General features: G+C 42.7%; 1 protein-coding gene and 1 pseudogene across 6 annotated transcripts in view; both read left to right on the top strand.

The window, feature by feature from the left end:
• VPS13D (vacuolar protein sorting 13 homolog D) overlaps nucleotides 1–19,552 on the top strand; it is a 248,115-nt gene that overhangs the window by 55,533 nt on the left and 173,030 nt on the right. For all 6 annotated transcript variants that reach the window (XM_032393405.1, XM_032393384.1, XM_032393396.1 and 3 more), the window contains 6 exons: nucleotides 4,606–4,828; nucleotides 9,548–9,758; nucleotides 11,879–12,050; nucleotides 12,217–12,329; nucleotides 14,706–14,918; nucleotides 18,184–18,449. In XM_032393405.1, the coding sequence (XP_032249296.1) occupies nucleotides 4,606–4,828; nucleotides 9,548–9,758; nucleotides 11,879–12,050; nucleotides 12,217–12,329; nucleotides 14,706–14,918; nucleotides 18,184–18,449 (1,198 nt within the window). The remainder of the gene's footprint in view (nucleotides 1–4,605; nucleotides 4,829–9,547; nucleotides 9,759–11,878; nucleotides 12,051–12,216; nucleotides 12,330–14,705; nucleotides 14,919–18,183; nucleotides 18,450–19,552) is intronic.
• On the top strand, nucleotides 15,740–15,842 carry LOC116627190 (annotated as a pseudogene).

Raw genomic sequence — 19,552 nt, 5'->3', positions numbered from 1 at the left:
GACATTTCAATTAGCCTTTTAATAAAGATAGTGTAAATTATAACCTTTACCAGTTGTATGCAGACAACCAACAGAACCAACCTTCTGTCTATATAATGCTTTTCTCACAGGCTGACCTTATAAATGATCAACTTTTTACATGACCTATTTTTTTCAGCAGATGGGATTTGGCCCATGGTTTATCTGAAGCCGTTCATATCTTCATAATAAAATTTTATGCAGTATGTGGCTTTATAGTTTAAAACTAATTTAGCACTTATTTATTTCTTATGACAGTGTTTAGAGGTAACTGGGCTGAAGAAGATTGCTTTCATTTTACATTCATGTAGTAAATCACAGATTTGGCACCAGAGGTGGTCTCACGAGCCCCTCCCACCCATTTCTGTAGTCCAGGAGACTAACGCTGCTGCAACTTGGGACCAGGTCTTGTTCTAGGTGTATGTTTTAACAGAGCCTTGCTAGTTTCCACGGCAGCTTTGCAGTATATTTGCTTATTAAGAACAAATTCATTTTAGCTTGTCAGAAAAGCACTTACTGAAGTTCCCAGGTAGTTATGCCCATCTTTAGTCTAAAAGCTAATAACATAGGGAGAGAGCCTTTGAAGGAGGAGGTACAGAAGATTTCATTATGAGCTCTTATGACTGGCAATAATAGCAGGAAATAGCCAACATTTGTTGGATGCTTCTTATATATTAGCCAGTGCTAAGTTCTTTACATATTTGTCCATTTTTTTTTCTCCTTAGCAACCTAAGGGGGTATCTGGTTTTATTAACCCCATTTTTCGAGCTAAAGATATTGAGACTTAGATAGGGTAGGTCATTTCTTTTGGATAATACAGCTAGTCCCAGTACAGCATGGGCCTCAGACTTGGTGTGTCTGCCTTCCATACACTCTTAACTGTGATACGCCTTCACCTCCCACTATTACGGTTAGGCCTGTGTCGGGAGAGTTAACTGGGGAAGGCGGTCCCTGTGATGTGCCTTACAGGCCCTGGCCTGCATCGCTGTAACTCTTTTGAATTTTCTAAAGGGTGTGGCTGAGTTCATGAAAATAATTTCAAGGGAAGAACTCCAAAGATGATCACAGAAAAGATATAAATTTGAGCAGTTACTGTTTGCCTCTCTAGGTGTAGAAAGAAAAGAAAATGAAAAAGTGTGAGTAGGGTGCTAGTTCTTACCAGGACTTTGCCAAGGACCTCAACTTGGTTCAGAAAGTAACAGGAGACTCTATTTGTTGGTAATGCCTAAACCCAAATAATTTTGTTTTCAAATTACTGTCTCCATATTTTTCTTCATTTGTTTTACTTCTCACTCATCCATTTACTCACTCTTACTAAGCTACACATCCTGAGCTGAAAATATTTGATTCAGCGAGTGGGAGCGGGTAGAGTAAGAAGGGTGCAGACAGACAGCAAGAACGTGGCAGCCATGTTTGTGTGTCATAACCTTGCCAGAGCGAGGGTGTTTGGACAAGGGGTTGAACGGTGGGTTGTCCATATATCACCCCACCTGTAGTCACTCAGAGAAACCAGATGCAATGATGAGAGCAGAGGGTGACGCCAGAGCAGCAGTGCTCAGCATTGGAGGCAGAGCGCCACCATGTTTACCGCATAGCTTCATAGACAGGCCTTCAGGCAGAGCTGATTGAGAACTCGCTCGTTGACCTCACTGTAGGAAGACCTCCTGTGGGAATGATAAGCCTTCCCTGCCTTGATAGGGAGATATAGGCTGCCACTTAGGTATGGTTTTTAAGAGAGTAAAAATAAAATCAGTCTCTACTGGTCTTTCACAGCAGGCCTAGTAGAGTACTGGTAACCTGGGTCTTAATGAAGAAAGTCTGTTTTCACAGTTGAGAGAGAAGCATTTTACTGTTCACTGACCAGAGTCTTAAAGAACATAAAAGAAAGATCCATTTGTGAAAAGAAAGATTGGTACCTGCTTCTAAAAGTTCTCGCTTCTAAAATTTTCTTAGTGTGAGGTATTTATAGTTAATATGACTAGATTTTTTTTAAAAGATTTTATTTATTTATTTGAGAGCACACGAGCTGGGGGGGAGGGTGGCAGAAGGAGACAGAGAAGCAGACTCCCCGCTGAGCTGGGAGCTCAATGTGGGACTCGATCCCAGGACCCCAGGATCATGACCTGAGCCGAAGGCAGACGCTTAACCGACTGAGCCACCCAGGCGCCCCAACATGACTAGATATTAAGCAAATGTATCAGAACTTGGTGTTTGCACATGAAGGTTGTCCTCACTGTCACCTGGGGACACTTTGTTCCAACATCTTGTTCCAGCTCTCCTGCCATCACTGCCCAAGGGAGAGTTGAATCCCTTCTTTGGAGCGGTCTTTTGAGCCGACAGTAAGTTCTTCAGGATATCTGTGTTTGTGGCAAATCTTTGTTTTGAGGACTAAATTTTTTAGGAGGAAATAAGCTAGAACCAGAATAGGTGATCAGGTTGAATAATACCATTTTTGTTCCTCTACCCTTCCTAAAAAGGTAAAGGACTGATGTTCTGTATCGGTTTTATCTGTATATGGGCTCAGGAGCTAACTCAGATGTTAGCCTCTAAGAATTGCCAAAATATTGGAAGAAATTTTTGCACATGAGTTTCTGTTTTGTTAAATAAGCCAAATAACAGCACATAGTTTGTGGCATTTTAATGAAAGACTTTTCCTGTATTTGTTTTTGAGGATTTGATTTTAAGCGGCAGTGCGTACACGGCTCGCTCTTTCTTCAAGGTATAATACACTTTTTGCCTCCTGGTTATCCTGAAAAACCTTATGGGATTCAGCAGTCAATTCACATTCATATACTTTAAAAAGAAAACTTTGAAAAACTAACTCTTTACCACATTACTTGGGAAAGCCTGCTTATCACCTTTTTGTCCCTTTGATGAGTCACTTCCCTCCTGTGTAGAGAAGGCCTTCCTAAGGACCATAAAGGGAACTTCTTTTGGTTTTTTGGCTTTAGGCAGTAATATCTTGATGATCTGATTTCCTTAAATCCTAGAAAAACTTTTATCTTGTTACATGCCAGTGATTGTTCTGTAGAATTCCATAAGGGCTGCTTGGAGTGTGTCGCTTGGTGAAGTCTTTGTGATCAGATAAACCTATCTGTGGAGCTCACATCTCCACAGGCACAGTCAAGCTCAGTTGGTCTAGATGAAGTGAAGAATTACTTTCTTCACCAAAAATCACTTTGCATTTACATTTTCCCTTTAATGTATTTGCATGTGTGAGGTTTGTGTAGTGTGCATTCCAGTGGTTAAAGAACAGGAGATAATCCTGAAATCAAAGCTCACAGAGGGGTTATTTGCCTTTGAGTTCCCCCGACTCCAGTGTTTTTGGGATTGTTTTACACAAATCCATGTCTTAATGAGTGCAGGCTTGGATTTTTTACATATGCTTTTCCTTTCATTCTTCTCAACCACAACTCGAGCTTAAACCATAATTTCTAAGTCAGCCTTTCAAAAGCTTTGAGTTAATCTCCTCAAGCCATTGATTTATTTAAACCAACTACAGAGAGGATGTAGAGATGAATCAAGTCAAAGAGCAACAACTACTCTCTAGAGTTTAAATAAACTAAGCAAGGGGGAAGGTTTTTAATGTCGAAATATTTAAATAAGAGCATTTACCTAGCAATTTGCCTTCCAAAAAAAAAATGTGGAAAGTAAGAACTGTTTTCTGGTGTGTTTTTTTTTTTTCACCGTTACTTGTAAATCACTGTACTCAAGATAACTGGGAAGGAGAACAGTGTTACCATCTCCTTTTCAAATGCTGAGATGAGTAAACACATAGGGCAATATGGGCAGGAAACCCGTTCTTCCTCTCCCCCCCAACATCCCTGTGAAAGTGGGTCGATGGTGGTGAAGCCCTGCAGATAGGTAGTGCGGAGGCTTGGGTCGAGTTTAAAAGTCAGTTATGGAATCATTCGGGTGAAGAAGATTTCCCCTGTTGGCAATGAACTGAAGGTACTAAGTATGTAAGAAAAGCGTGTAGTGTTTTCAGTAGAATTACAGAATTTATGTTACTCCGTATTTGCCCTTAATTTTTATGCCCTTGAACAGAAACATAATAGGAATGGCCAGCCTCCTATGTTTTCCATTTTGTTTTCATTTGCACAGTTACTTAAAGAGATAAGAAATGTAAGCCCAAAGGAGTGACTTCTAGGAAGTGCAGACACGCAACCATGGCTTCATTCCATTGGAACCATATTGCGGTAGATACATTCTCTTAGAATAATAAGCCCCTCCCCTTCAGCAGAGCAACAACACATATGATAGGGCTGAGAGGTCTGCTTTCACTGTGTTTGACCTAGACTAAACCACCAACAGTTAGCATCTTAAGCCAACAGATAATATATTCCTGCAAAATTGCTGTAGTTTTCAACAAGTGTTGAATTATAAGTAACATCTCTGCAAATAATTACATGTGACAGGAAATGTCATGACCCTGTTACCCTTTTGTTTATGGGATTTGGGGGGCTTGGGAAGTGCCAAGTGTCACAGAGTCTTTGAAGAGCCCAGGAACTAGGATAGGACTTTCAGGAGAGTAAAGATGCAGTCACCCCCATTCCTGCCTTCTAGTTTTATTTTATTTCTTCCCAGGAATCTGTGCCTTCAGCATCCCCAACGGGTACCCCCAAACACAGTATGAGGAAAATGACGAGCACGGAGGACCCGAAGGGAATGCATTCCGAGGGGCTGTTCATGATGCCTCCTGCTGGGATGAGTCTAGGCGGCCTGAGGAGTGAGTCTGTGCTGAGTACCTCGACCAAGCAGCAAGGGCAACAAGCCGCGCCCTCCGCCACCCAGGTTTCCAGTAGTCCAGGTAAAAAAGGAGAAAGGAGCCGCATGAGTGGGGAGTTCATGAGACTGTGGCAGGTGCCTCAGGGGGAGGCATCAGAGTGGTAGCGGGTCTTTAGTGATAATCGGATTTTGATACTGCTTTAGAAAGCCTAAGAATCTTAGGATGTAGATTTTAGCTGTGAATGACTTCTAAAATACAGTTAAATTAGCAAGACACAGTGTGAATAAAGGGATTTAGATGGTCTCTTAGGACTTTTTCCTTTAGGTCAAGGTAGTTGCCACAAGATGGTGATAGTATAACTAGAATGATTCCTGCATCCTTAGACACATCTTTGCAAGTCACTGTCAAGACACTGTTTTCTACTTAATTATTATTCTATTTAATTCTAAAAAAACAAAGAACTCTTAAAAGATATTAGTGTGAATTAGGTAACAACAGAGATACTGTAAGTAACAATTTTGCAAAGACAGGAACCATCCAGTTATTGGTGTTCTTCTCTAGAATTTAAGAATTAGTCATTCCAGATGAGAGCCTGATTTTGGCCTTTTGGGTTTTTTTAAAAATTAAATTAAATTGAATTCAATTTTTTGTTTTAATTCTTGTATGTTAACATAGAGTGTTATATTAGTTTCAGGTGTACAATACAGTGATTCAACACTTCTTAATCACCCTGTGCTCATCATGACAAGTGCTCTCCTTCATCCCCATCACCCATTTCACCCATCCCCCTACCACCTCCCTTCTGATAACCATCAGTTCTCTATAGTTATCTGGTTCTTGGCTTGTCTCTCTCTCTCTCCCTCCCTACCCGCTTTTTTCCTTTGCTTGTTTGTTTTGTTTCTTAAATTCCACATAGGAATGAGATCATATGGTATTTGTCTTTCTCTTAGCATAATACTCTAGCTCCATCCATGTTGTTGCAAATGGCAGGATTTCATTCTTTTTTATGGCTGAGTAATGTTCTAGTGTGTGTGTGTGTGTGTGTGTGTGTGTGTGTGTGTGTGTATCACCTTTTTTTTTTAAAGATTTTATTTATTTATTTTTGTATGCGTGAGAGAGAGACAGAGAGAGAGAGAGAGAGAGAGAGAGAGCGCACAAGCAGGGGGAGTGGCAGAGGGAAGGGAGAAACAGATTCCCCGCTGAGCAGGGAGCCCGACACGGGGCTTGATCCTAGGACCCTGGGTTCATGACCTGAGCTGAAAGCAGACGCTTAACCGACTGAGCCACCCAGGAGCCCTATATACCACCTCTTTATCCATTCATCACTTGATGGATACTTGGACTGCTATCATAATTTGGCTATTGCAAATACTGCTATAAACATTAGGTGCATGTATCCCTTTGAATTAGTGTTTTTGTATTTGGGAGTAAATACCCAGTAGCGTGATTACTGGATCATGGAGTAGTTCTATTTTTAATTTTTTGAGGAACCTCCATACTGGTTCCTGAGTGGCTGCACCAGTTCGCATTCCCACCGGCAGTGCAAGAGGGTTCCCCTTTCTCTGAATCCTCGTCAACACCTGTTGTTTCCTGTGTTGTTGATTTTAACCATTCTGACATGCATGAGGTGATAGTTCATTGTAGTTTTGATTTACATTTCCCTGATGATGAGTGATGTTAGCATCTTTTCATGTGTCTGTTGGCCATCTGGATATCTTCTTTGGGGAAGTGTCTGTTCATGTCTTCTGCCCATCCTTAAATTGGATTATTTGGGTTTTGTTGAGTTGTATAAGTTTTTATACTAACCCTTTATCAGATACGTCATTTGCAATATATTCTCCCATTCAGTAGGTTGCCTTTTAGTTTTGTTCTTTCCTTTGCTGTGCAGAAGCTTTTTATTTTGATGTAGTCTGGCCTTTTTGTTTTGTTTTTAAATTTATTTTTATGTTTTAATCTTTTTTTATTTAATTTATTTAAGCAGGCTCTGTGCCCAGTGCGGAGCCCAACTTGGGGCTTGATCTTATGACCCTGAGATCATGACCTGAGCTGAAATCAAGAGTCGGACGCTTAACCGACTGAGCCACCCAGGCGCCCCTATTTTTATTTTTTAATTTATCTCTACACCCATCATGGGGCTTGAACTCAGGACCCCAAGATCAAGAGTTGCATGCTCCTCCCACTGAGCCAACCAGGCGCCCCTGGCCTTTTGGTTTTTAAATGTATTCTGGGTAGGTGATGGGTAGGATAAATTAGAGAGGGAAACAGAATGTGATTCGCCACAAAAATCTGTCCAGTGTGATCAGGCTTTGAGAGATGTGGGACACTCACTGAGAAGGCTGTTGCCTGTCTTTTGTTCTATGCAAGGACTAATGGTACTAGGTACTACTCCCTGTAGTCCCTTGTGGTCCTGGAGGTGACAGGAAAGTGGCTTTTGGTTGGATTGATGATTAAATGAGATTATCCTAATCATCATCACAGTGCTGGTTGTTGAACACTTACTGTGTGCCAGATATCATGGCATGTTGTTCCACAAATCATTGCATCTGACCCCGTAGCACTCCTATAGAGTTTTATTTTTATCCTCATTTTACACACGAAGAGACAAAGACTTAGAGAGGTGAAGTAGCTTAACTTGCCCTGGGTTGTGCAGATAGTAAGTGGCAGAGTTGGACTATGAACTTACGCAGTTTGACCTCAGAGTCCGAATCCTTAACCTAAGTGACACTGTCTACCAGTCTCTATACGTAATGTGCATGGAGCGTGGAGGGGGTGGGCACACGGTGCCACCTGACACTTGTTACTTTCTGCCATTGCTGTGAGGACAGTGATGAGTAGGAGGAAGGCCAGCCTTCTGCATAGCGGATGCCTATGAGAAATGATTTGGGATGTTGTAGAGATGGATGGAAGGATCTCTCTCCAAAAAGTATTTCTCTTTCCAGTTTGCTGTTTGTTTCTGGAATTTCTTTGTTTGTGATTAAGATGGGATTAAAGCAGTGGTTTTCAAACTGCTCTGTGTATCCTTAGGGTTCCATGATGACCCTAGGGAATCTCTGAAACCCTTTACCCCCTCCCCCACCCCCTTCTACCAGATCAGTTCCACTTTTGTCTCTTCCACGTATTTATCAAAATAGTAAAAAATAAAGAACTGCTGTATTTATTTATTTATTTTGTGTGTGTGTGTGTGTGTGTGTGTTTTAATGTGCATTTATTTGATGACTAATGAGGTTGGATATATTTTCATATACATACTGGGATGATTTTCTTTTTGTAGTAAATTGCCTATCACATTCCTTGCCAATTTTCCTACTCGCGTATTCTTTTCTTACAGATTTTCAAATCTTTATAAAGTGGGGCTGTTTCCCTAATAACTGTCAAATATATTGCAATTTTTTTTCCAGTTTCTCCTTTGCCCTTTTTGTTCATGATGTCTTGTAGAACTCTTTAATTTCCATATAGCTAGATCCATTGTTACTTTATTTTGTGTGTTCCGCTTCTGATAACACACTCAGAAACACCTTCCCCATGTTTTATCATCCCATGGGACAAATACCCTTAATTATTTTTTAAAATAACTCAGAATTATTTTGTTAAGTTTCCCTCCCCCCCCCCCCACATACCTCAAAATTCCCTTTTGGGATTTTGATTGGGATTATATTAAATAAATAGATTAATTTGGTGGAGAATTTATAAATTTACAATTTTATATTAGACTATAAGCTTCATGAGGGAAAAGGTATTTGTATGTTCTGTTCACTGCTGTATCCTAGAATAGTGTCCTGGACTTAGAAAAGTAACTGGCGCAGAGTAGGTGTTTTAAAAATATTTGCACAAATGACTTTTCAGTCTGAAGAACTGACATGTGTAGTACGGGCTGAATGCTGATGTTATCATTTGACTGCCCCTCTGCGTAGGGGATGAGAGAGGCGCCAAGCAGGCCCCTAAATGTGGACACAGTGAGATGTCCTAGGAAAGATGAAATGGGGCAGGAGGAAAGAACAGAGAGGACCCAGCTGAGATCAAGAGGGGAGGGTGATGCTGTTCAGATAGCAAAGGGCTTGGCAATTTTGGGAGACAAAGGCCAGTGAGCCTGAGGCTTCAGGAGCAGGGGGCAGAATGGCTTGAGATGAAGTTGGAAAAGTAGGCAGTGGGCTTATGCAGGGTTTTATAAGGATTTAGGGGGAGTTTTACAGAAACAACTTTGGATTAAGCATAATCATTAAAGTGTAGGAGGAAGAGAATGTTATGGTCTCATTTATTTTTTTAAGGATTACTCAGGTATTTTGCGGGCGGAATGGTTTTGTGAGGGCCAGAGGGAATGGCGTAGGTATATGGGAGGGGAGTTTCTGGGGGGCCAGGCAGAATGATGGTGGTTTGGATGAGATCGCTGGTAGCGGAAATGATTACATACTTGTTTGAGAAAAGAATTTCGGTGCTGGAAAACTTTGTAAGCCTCTGGGTTGTGTCCTTTCTACATGAGAGCCCTGTAGGATATCCTTGGGAGGGATGGCTGTCCAATCATGTCAGTCATAAATCCTTCAGGCTCAGCTCGTGTCTCAGGACAGCAGCATGTGTGTGACGCAGAGGGGGAGCAGACGGGAAGTGTCTAGCTCAGGGAGTGTGACATAGGGAGGCCGTGGTGCCAGAGTGGAGACTTTTGGACACTCAGGTTTTTGAAGTGGACGGTTCTGAAACATTTTCCAAAGACAGGATGAACTTTGTTTAGCTTTTTAGTTTTGTTCAGGGCCGGTCCTTTCTGGGTCTTACTTTCTTCATTCTCTCTCTTTCCGTGGGTCCATGTAGAAGACCACGTCTGCCTGCTGGACTGCATTGTCGTGGACCTACAAGACATGGACATCTTTGCTGCCGAGAGACACCCACGAGAGTATTCTAAGGCCTCAGACGACAGCAGTGGAGATCTGGTATTCCCTTCCTATTTTGTGCGGCAGACGGGAGGGAGTCTCCTCACTGAGCCTTGTCGGCTGAAATTGCAGGTGGAAAGGAATTTGGACAAGTGAGTGGTTTACATCTGGATAATAGTCTATCATAGGTAGAATCTTAATCACTTGGAAATCAGTGCTGTGAAGGTAAGTCTGGAAGAGAATAGGTGGTTTTCACTTATTTCTTCTATGTAGCAAATGTTTATTGAGTCCCAGCTGGGTACTAGATGTGAGGGCTACTGGGATTGGAAGGAAAACCTGTCTTTATGGAGCTTATGTTGTGTTGATATAGGGCTATAAGAAGGCAAATTAGAAGGTGATTCTAATTTAGAGTTTGACTCAGTGTTATAAACTGTGTTAGGGGATTGCCCCTGGGGCCTTGGAAACAAAGACGAAGGGGCATGAATGTAGCATGGCTTTTGGTGGACGTAGGGAGGTGGTGATGGCAGGGAGAGTATTTTGGAAGAGGTGACATTTGGATTATATGTTCCAAGCACAATAGATTCTGGACCTGGTGTTGCTACTTACCCTGGAGCTCCATTTAATCAGAATAACTGTTGAGATGCAGTTCTGCCCATTTTGCTCCATTAAGCAATCTGAAAGTACTCCATAAAGGCTAATGAGCTGACTCTAATTTACCTTTTCATTGGCCTCAAACACAGGGTGCTCATTTCTGCAGATTAGAGCATTGCTTCAGTTGTCATTACTTCCATGGGATCGTCCGGGAAACGTCTTGAATATAAATGTTCCCAGACCCGACCTGAGACCAGCAGAACCTGAGTCTCAGGGCCGAGCCTCAGTACACGTGAGCAAGGTCCCCTGGTGGTGCTCATGCTGGCCTGGTCCACGCGCACGGCTGGGAGCTGCTGCACCCCGGGCACGATTGCCCCTCTGTTTGGGGCATTCATTTTGGAGAAAGCAGCAACGCTTGCATTTCAACTACAGGCAAAGATGGGGCGTGGCTGTCAAGTAATGGAAGATGTTCTCGTTTGCCGCATTTTGACAAGCAGTCTCGTTAGTTGTGGGGAGTGTGATTTTAATCCGTCTTTGGCCACTCCCTTCGTGGTTCTTGGGTTTGGGCGAGCCATTTAATGCCATTTTTTGTTTTTCTCTGGATTAACGGCACCATGTAGCTGCTCTCTCTGGGATTTTTGCATTTCATTCTTACTTGTTACTTGAGTGCTCCCTGGCTGGCGCTCAGTTACGCTTGGCATGGGCTCTCTCTGGTTTTACTGGCCTAGCAGTCTTAGGAGGAGCTTCATTATTTAGAAATGGAACACTTTGTTTTCTTTTCAAGTAATGCTTTCCCCCCAAAAATGTGCTTTGTTACTCTGATTATGTAAATTTGACCCTCTTCGCTTCCATCAGTGTTTATGTGCAGGTGATTATACTGTTAGCCCCAATAAGGTGGTGGTAACTCAGTACGAGATACCCTCTCAGCTGCTTGCACCACAGGAACAGGAAGCTGAGAGGGCACCGGGTAGTCCTTTCCAGCTTTTTGTGTGGCTTGCATCACTGTTCTTTCTTTACTTGATCATGTATAGGTTTTTCTCTGCAAAGTAATTTTTTACATTCCTCTACTTTCAAACCCCGTCCTCTACTTTACATACGCAGAGCATGCTGTCTGCAGGATCCATGGTGCCCACTTCTCCCCGGGAGGGTCGGGGAAAAGCTCTTCAGTGTGGGGACGAGGTATACTAACCCCTGACCCGGGCATCTCAGCCCTGCTCCTGCCCATCTCAGCAGAGACAAGTAACAGATTCAGACTTTATCCTGACGTCCCATTTAGGTTCGGTATGAAACTCTGGTGTTCGCCTTTAGTTATCATGAAATCTGAAGAGTTAAATGAAGAGACTGCCATTTCTTTATTGCCTCCCCAACTATAATCTTTAAGCTCTTCCTGGATCTCATGAGATTTTTCCTTATTAATAGTTACTTAGCTAACTCAGATTTGGGGACTTTATAAATGCCTATTTTAAGAGAAAAGGGGCTTTTTGTAGCTGAAGCAGGACACTCAGTTGTGCTCATGTGCTTCCTTTGGAGCCACATGAAATTTTTATTATTGGAATTTGGAAATGAACTGATGGATAATGTAGGCAGGTACCTTTTAGCTCTTTCTTACGTTTGGGTGTGCGCTTTGTCAGTGTTAAGTTACTGATTTGTTTGCCAAAGTGACCTTTTTTTCTTTCCTCAGAGAAATAAGTCATACTGTGCCAGACATATCTATCCATGGCAACCTCTCCTCAGTCCACTGCTCCCTGGATTTGTACAAATACAAGCTGATCCGCGGTTTATTGGAGAACAACCTCGGAGAGCCCATAGAGGAATTTATGCGGCCTTACGATTTACAAGACCCAAGAATTCACGTGAGTGAGACCTCGTGCTGTCCCATAACCCTTAACTCTTGCAGTCCTAGCTGATGGCCACCTCGTGCGTGGATCCCTCCAGCTCACCTGCAGAGAGAAATGGAACAAGCAGATTATTGTCTTGACATATTAACCCCCTTTTCAGATTGGCATTTTCCTCTTGCAGACTGTTCTCAGTGGAGAAGTGTACACGTGCATGTGCTTCCTCATCGATATGGTGAATGTAAGTCTGGAGCTGAAAGATCCAAAAGGAAAAGAAAGTACTGGGTCCTTAGCCAGGTACGACTCTCATGGTACTGGTTTATGCCTAGTGACCGGCCTGGTGTAACAGTGTTGCAAACAGTACACGTTTCACTTCAGTGGAATTCGCTTTGGCCTAGAGCAGAGGTTGCAGAACGGAGGTTCGCGACTGGAGGTGGTCTGCACAGTGCTTTTTGGTTGGTCTACGTGGTGCTTGTTCAAAGTTTAAATTCATTGCTTTATCAGTAAAGACAGGTTATTAGGACGTTTCAGTGACCTCCACACCTGGTGCTGAAACCGATGCGTTTGAAAGAGCTGCAGAAATTATGCAAAACTTTCCCAAGAATCTACTGGCATTGGTTTTTTTTGTTTGTTTTTTTTGTTTTTTTTTTTTATGGCGGCACGGTTTAAAAAAAATCGTATTGTTGACACACAACGTTATGTTAGTTTCACGTGTACTACGTCGTGATTCAGCTTCTCTGTACGTTTTGCTGTGCTCACCACGGGTGCAGCCAACCATCTGTCACCGTAGGACATTACTACAGTACCGTGACTGTGTCCGTTGTGTTGTACTCTTGATCCCCGTGACTTACTCATTCCATAGCTGGAAGCCTGTACCTCCTGCCCCCCTTCGCCCATTCCCGTCCCCACCCCATTGAACTCCAGAACCACAGTCGTGGAAAGCTCCTGATGCTGCTAACGGTATCTGTAGAGTACCCCTTCAGCCTTGTGCGGTATGGGTACGCGTGCTGGGAGAGACGGAAGGGCCACCGCAGTTGTACGGTAGTTGCCTGGGGTGGGGTAAGGTGTAAGGCTTCAGTGGAAGAAGTTGTATCATAATACATTCCTAATGTAATCTTGCTGCCGTGCTGTGTCACCAACAGCTTAAAAAATAATAATAAATAAAAACTGCCGGGGTGGGGGCAAAAGGAGGTGACAGACATGCAGACACAGCAGTGATTGAGAAAAATGAAGACGATTTTCTCCTGATGCTGTGTGTCCCTGGTGGCCCTCAGGCTGTTCTGTGGCCATGGTCACTGTGGCTGACAGGGCAGCCAGCGTCTCGATGTGCCAGTGAGAAAGACGAGAGTCCCGGAGTGGTCTTGAATGGCACTTAAAGGTGTCGCACACCCCACGGAGTTAGAGCACGGTCCCACAGAGTGCAGAGGGGTCCGAAGTACAGGCTGGGGGTTGTCTGAGTAGGGGAGACCCAGTGCTAATCAGGGAGCGGCCCTGCTCACTGCCTCCCCGGCCAACATTTAAAAACTGGGGGACTTGACATCAAAAGTTTGGATTTCCGCCTCTTTTAAGAGTCAGAGCTCTTGAAAGCTTTGACAGTACTGGGCCCGTGTGTTCACTGAGGAGCAACTTGGGCTGCCTTTAGATAGGGCGTGTTTTGCCTGGTGACTCACTTTGTGTATCACTTGCACGGTCTGGGTGGACCAAGAATTTGTGATTACTGGTGTGGAACCTTGAAGACCGCATTGTGTTTTCACACCTGATAACCTTTTCATTTTGATCTCTTGACAATCATGTGAGGTTTGGCAGATATGACTTCTATTTTCTAGATGGAATTTTTAATCTAGTGTAAGATCATGTGGCTGGAAAAGTGGTTCAGTATTTGAAAATAGGACTTCAAAGTCTGGAAATTTCCCTACTGAAACACTCCTTTCTTTCTCTTCTTTGTCTTTCCCTCGAGAATCCATCCTGGCCTATAACTAACTCAGTTGAATCAATGGCATAATGAAGCTTGTGTCCCAGATTGTCTTGTAAGCCAGCGTTTTTTTTTTTTTTTTTCCTGATGACTAGCTATGCCCTTAGTTTTTTACAAAATGAAGTAATTCTGTACGGAATGTCATGATGGTACTGAATAAATTATGAATTGCACGTTGCAGCTTTCTCTGTTATTAAAAAAAAAAAGGCAGTATCAAATGCGCTTCCTCTTGGTGGATCAGTTGCATTATTTCTCTATATGAAGAGTATTATTTGTTCTGGTCGCTTCCAGGAAGCTATAGTTGTTAAATAAAAATTTGGCAGACTCTGGAGAGAGAACCCTGCAGGCAGGCTAGGAGTTGACAGATGAAGGTCTAAAGGGACCCTTCACATCCCTCGGGGATTGTTACACATATATAGCCTTCTCAGACTTGAGATGAGAAAGGAGAATGCTAGTGCACCCAGAGCATAGTAGATAACGTTATTCCTCATGGAGTTCCTGTGGACAAGATCATCTTCCTGGAAATGAAAAGTAAGAGGGCACAGTGACACTAAGTCCTTCTTGAGGAGTCTGTTAACAAAATCAGTGAAAGTTATTCTCCTTCATAAAACTCAGGTGTACTTATGATTTTGTTCTGTTGTCTTGAACTTAATTTTGTGAAATGGAAGAGTTTAGTATCTTGTCTGCTTTCTCCCTTTTAGATTCGACTTCAAGAAATGTAAACTGCTCTATGAAAGCTTTTCCAACCAAACCAAGTCCATTAACTTGGTTTCCCATTCCATGATGGCTTTTGACACCCGCTATGCCGGGCAGAAGGCCAGTCCTGGCATGACAAACGTATTCAGCTGTATTTTTCAGCCTTCCAGGAACAGCAGCACTACCCAAGGATCCATTCAGATGGAGCTGCATTACAGGTAATGGATCCAGACCCTGACTCTGCATTTATCAAGAAACTTCCTTTTGTGGCCGGTGGGCCAAGGCTCTCTCTGTCAGCTGTAGAACATCACAGGACTGAGGGGTCACTGAAAAGATAAATAGAAAATGGCTCACCAGTGCCGCTCACAGTCTATTAACTTAGTATTCCTACCACATTGCAGTTGCATTTATTGGCCAAAAGATGTCTCTGTTGCCTTAAAAAAAGTTTAGAATTAGACCAGTCTTAAAATCAACCTCCCTGTAGACTGTTCTAATACGTAAAGTGAATTGAGGCAGGAAGAAATGACTCTTGTTTAAGGGGAAAGAAGACATTTGGTCTATAGAAATTATAGGAAGGACGGTGGTTTTGACTTGCATTATAGATTTATCTACACACATCTTGCTAACCCACTTCTCCATTTAAAAGGGTGTTAGCCTCTTTGGACTAGATTATGTTTCTCTTCCTGGTATTATGCTAGGAAGTGGTGTGTGTGTAATGAGTGTATGTTTTGGAATCGTACAGATCTGGGCTCAAAACCTTGATCTGCCACCTTCTAGCTATGTGTCCTAGGACAAGTTCAGCCACTTTGACCTACGGTTTTCTTCTCTATAAGATAGAAGAGGATGACTGTACCCACCTCACACGGTGGAGGCAGTAATTCAGTAAGTAATTCTGACCTGTTGCTTGGCACAGATGGTAGCTGTTACTATTATTACTGACGTAGCTGGTGTTATTTATGATATACTACTGTAAGGTTTTAGGGCTCAGTGAGGATAGGCCTGCAAACTGTGAAAAATTAGATTTGATCTAAAATCCTCCATCGCTTCTCGGCCTTTTGGCCAAGATCAAGTGTAGTATCTGTTCTTATCAGTTTAATATCTGATCTAAAATCCTCCAATGCAAATCCAAAAGGAGACCTTTGGAAGCCATGTCAGTTCTATTCTTTTAGTGCTTAATGTTACCAGATATGCTGTAAATACAAACTAGTGAGTAAGAAGGCTGGGAAAAACTTCATGGAAAAAAAAAGATCAAGATTATTCTTGTATTCATATACTTGAATGTACTTGATATTTCAGTGTGCTGCACAGTGAATTCTCAGGGTTGAGATTTCTTTTAGGGAGAGGTTGTGGTCACTCCCCATATGCCTTTAGGAAGTCTAGCAAAGTAGACAGACCTTTTCCTGAACTTTTTGGATGTTCAGAAATGAGAGTGCTCATTGCCTCTTACTGAGCCCTTCCAGGAGCCAGGCATTCTCCCTACTTTTATACTTAAATCCTCCTGGCAAGTCTGCAAAGCGGGTGACTTCTGTCCAATTATATAGCTGCAGTAATAGAAGCTAGGAGGGCACTGAGTACCTCTCCAAGGTCACACGGTGGATGAGTGAAGTGGTCAGGACTCGCACCAGGGCCTTTGATCTTAGCACCCACGTCCCTTCAGACAGTCCTCAGGTGTGGCCACTGCATGTCTCGTGATCTGGCTGACTGCAGTCGGATGCTAGGCTGGCTGTGATTTGCGGTTCTTTTGTTTGAAGATGTTTATCTGAGCAGGAGGCTTCCAAATATTTGGTCCTTCTGCAGAAACAATTTCTTTTTGGGTTTGCTATATTATTATTGATCTAGCTTCCTAATCTATCAGCTAGTTGTCTCACCGATCCCATTTTTAATATATAAGGAGCCTTGAAATACTACTCTGTTTATATACTGGAGGTGTGTAATTTCTTGGAGCCAAATGGTAAAGTCTTACCTTAGCTCTTGTGAACAGAAATACCATTGTGAGTGAGAGGGGGTTAACATGTTCTCTTGATTGGAACTTTTGAACGCTTTCTGTGTCTCAAGAAGAATTGCTCTTCTGTTGGGATTTTGTGTGTCAAATATAAATCACTTCACAGTGTTTAAAGGCTTGAAATATTTTCCAGAAAAGGGTATCAGACATACTTTGACTTTTCAGTTAGTGCATAACTCTGACGATCTATGTTCAAAATGGGGTGGAAAAATTTTACTGAGGGCAACGTTTTTTCTCTAATACAAAAGAGTAAAGTGTTTCTGTGAAAAATGCTGTGTCTGTATGAGGGAGACATGCATCACTGTGCCCTTTCTCTAGAGGCAGTGAGCCAGGTTTAGGAGAAACGAGACTAGAGAAGCCAGACTTAAAAACATCTCAGAATCAGCTTTTGCTGAATAGGAACCCCTTTGCGGGGAGGTAACCAGGTACGGGTAGTAGCTGGAGCCCCAGAGTCACTTTTGGGCTCACAGAACAAAGTTCAACCCAGAAAACCATATAAAGGTGTCCTGAGCCCACTTTCCTTCTGTCGTACCCATTTCTGCCCACTCATATTCTGGTGGGGCCATACCAGGGTTTGAGACGAGGCTTGGGGTCCTCCTTGGGTTTTTACCTCAAATAGAGAATTTGGGGTAATAGGGCCTACAAAACCAGTATTGTCTCTCTCCCTCCGCCAACTCCACTTCCGGGGTGCTTGGGGTTATGCCCACATATAAATGTCATCTTATTTGTCCTCCTTCTCAAGCTAAAGATCTGCGCTCTCTGGTCAGATCCAGCTGGAGAATTAGTACTAGTATGTACATTTGATGTTTGTAAAGAAGTGATCCCCCAAGCATCAAAGAAAGGGTGCCTCAATGAAATAGCCTATAGGGAAAGCATCTAACATTCATCAAACACACACCTGTTATCTTTTACAGTGTTCATATTTCTCATTTTGTAGGTGAGGAAATAGGCTCAGAGAAGGTAGGCGACTTATCCAAGGTAACACAACTTGTAAGTGACTGGATTTGAGCCTGTGCTCTTTCTACTGCACCAGGATTTCTCAGCTTCGGCACTGTTGACGTTTTAGGTTAGATACTTCCTTGTTGGGGGGCTGTCCTGTCCGTTGCGGGATGTTTAGTAGCATCCCTGGCCTCTGCTCACTAGATGCCCATAACAAACCATGCCCCCACCCCGTGTTGTGACAAACACAGATGTCTCCAGACATTGCCAGAAGTCTCCTGGGGGACAGAATCACTCCTGGTTGAGAACTGCTGGATGACACTATACTGCTTTCTTACAGCATAAAAATGTGATTAGCTTTTGAAAACGCACACTGAATATCTTATTAAACCAATGTTTAGAGTTTATTGATACCCAGAGTGGTCAATTTAAAAAATACTGGAAAAACACCTGCCCACGCTGAGTAGTATACTTGCAAGTTAATAAAATACATTTTTCTTTTCCTGTTTTTTTTTTTTTTTTTTAAATCTTTTTCCTTGCAGATCTACGAAGGATTCGTCCTGTTTTACGGTAGTTCTCAACAATCTGCGCGTGTTCCTCATATTTGACTGGCTGCTGCTAGTCCATGATTTTCTTCACACTCCCAGCGATATTAAGAAACAGACTAATGTTACTCCTTCTCGCCACCGTAACTCTAGCAGTGAATCTGCTGTAGTCCCCAAAACTGTGAAAAGTGGAGTAGTTACCAAGCGGTCTTCTCTTCCTGTGTCTACTGAAAGGCACCTGGAGGTCAAGGTCAATGTAACAGGTGAGCATATGTAGGTGTGAGTCACTGATTCTCAGTATGCATGTTAGGCTCAGTATGTATCTTCTAGGATGATTTTTCTATCACCTCTGTATTTTGATGTGAGCACTTACATATTTGCATACAGACCAAGAGACCAACAGGTGTCGAAATTCTTGACCTCCATTTTCTGGTGTGAACGGCTGGCTCACATTCAGGCTGCAGGGTTCTGGGCCCTCTGCTGGGCCTGTCCATGGCACATGCCCAGCTTGAGTACTGCCTGGCCAGTGGTGTTTTCCCCAAGTGTTAAATCTGGCTTCAATTTTCTGTTTGATCTTCAGTGCTCCAACAGATGTGCTGCCTTACTGAGTTTAGGCAAATCTGATGTGTGAAAATCTGTTTAAAGATAAATAAGGGAGGGAATCGTTATTTTCTTTACAAAAAGAATACGTTCCTTTACAAACAGATTTACTGTGGTTCTTGTTAACTAGCGAACTCTCCTAATAGATCTGTATGTATTTGTGTGTCTGTTGTGTTTGTGATGTAGCCCAACAACTGCTCAGTGGTTTAGAAGAAACTGGCCAGCGCAGTGCACTTTAAATGGATTTAGTTTCAAAAGTTCAGTCTAAACATGGATTTTGATGAAAATGAAAAGTAAATTTGCCATGTACAAACGAGTAGAAAACTGTCTGCATTTAGTAATTTCTAAAAAATCTACGTTAAATTACTATATGTTCTTTGTAAACAACTTGAACAGCTAGGTAGATGATGTCGTGCTTTCCACTGCCTGACCAGCATTAGGACGTGTATCTATTTCTGGGATTTTAAAACAGGTCATTGCTTGGAGAAGGGATGATTTCCTGGGCTTCTGAAATATCTCATAGTCCTCCCAGGAGACTTAGCTTAAAAATACATTCTAAAGATTTTTTTTTTTAATTTATTCATTTGAGAGAGAGAGAGAGAGCAAGCCAGAGCACAAGTGGGGGGTGAGGGGGGCAGGAGGGGCAAAGGGCAAGGGAGAAGCAGACTCACTGCTGAGCGGGGAGCCTGACATGGGGCTCGATCCCAGGACCCTGAGACCATGACCTGAGCCAAAGGCAGACGCTTAGCCGACTGAGCCACCCAGG

This window comes from Phoca vitulina, unplaced genomic scaffold (assembly GCF_004348235.1).
Source record: "Phoca vitulina isolate PV1807 unplaced genomic scaffold, GSC_HSeal_1.0 scaffold2, whole genome shotgun sequence".
NCBI lineage: Eukaryota > Metazoa > Chordata > Mammalia > Carnivora > Phocidae > Phoca > Phoca vitulina.
The sequence above is the reverse complement of the archived record's forward strand: the minus strand, read 5'-3'. Positions and strand labels throughout refer to the sequence as shown.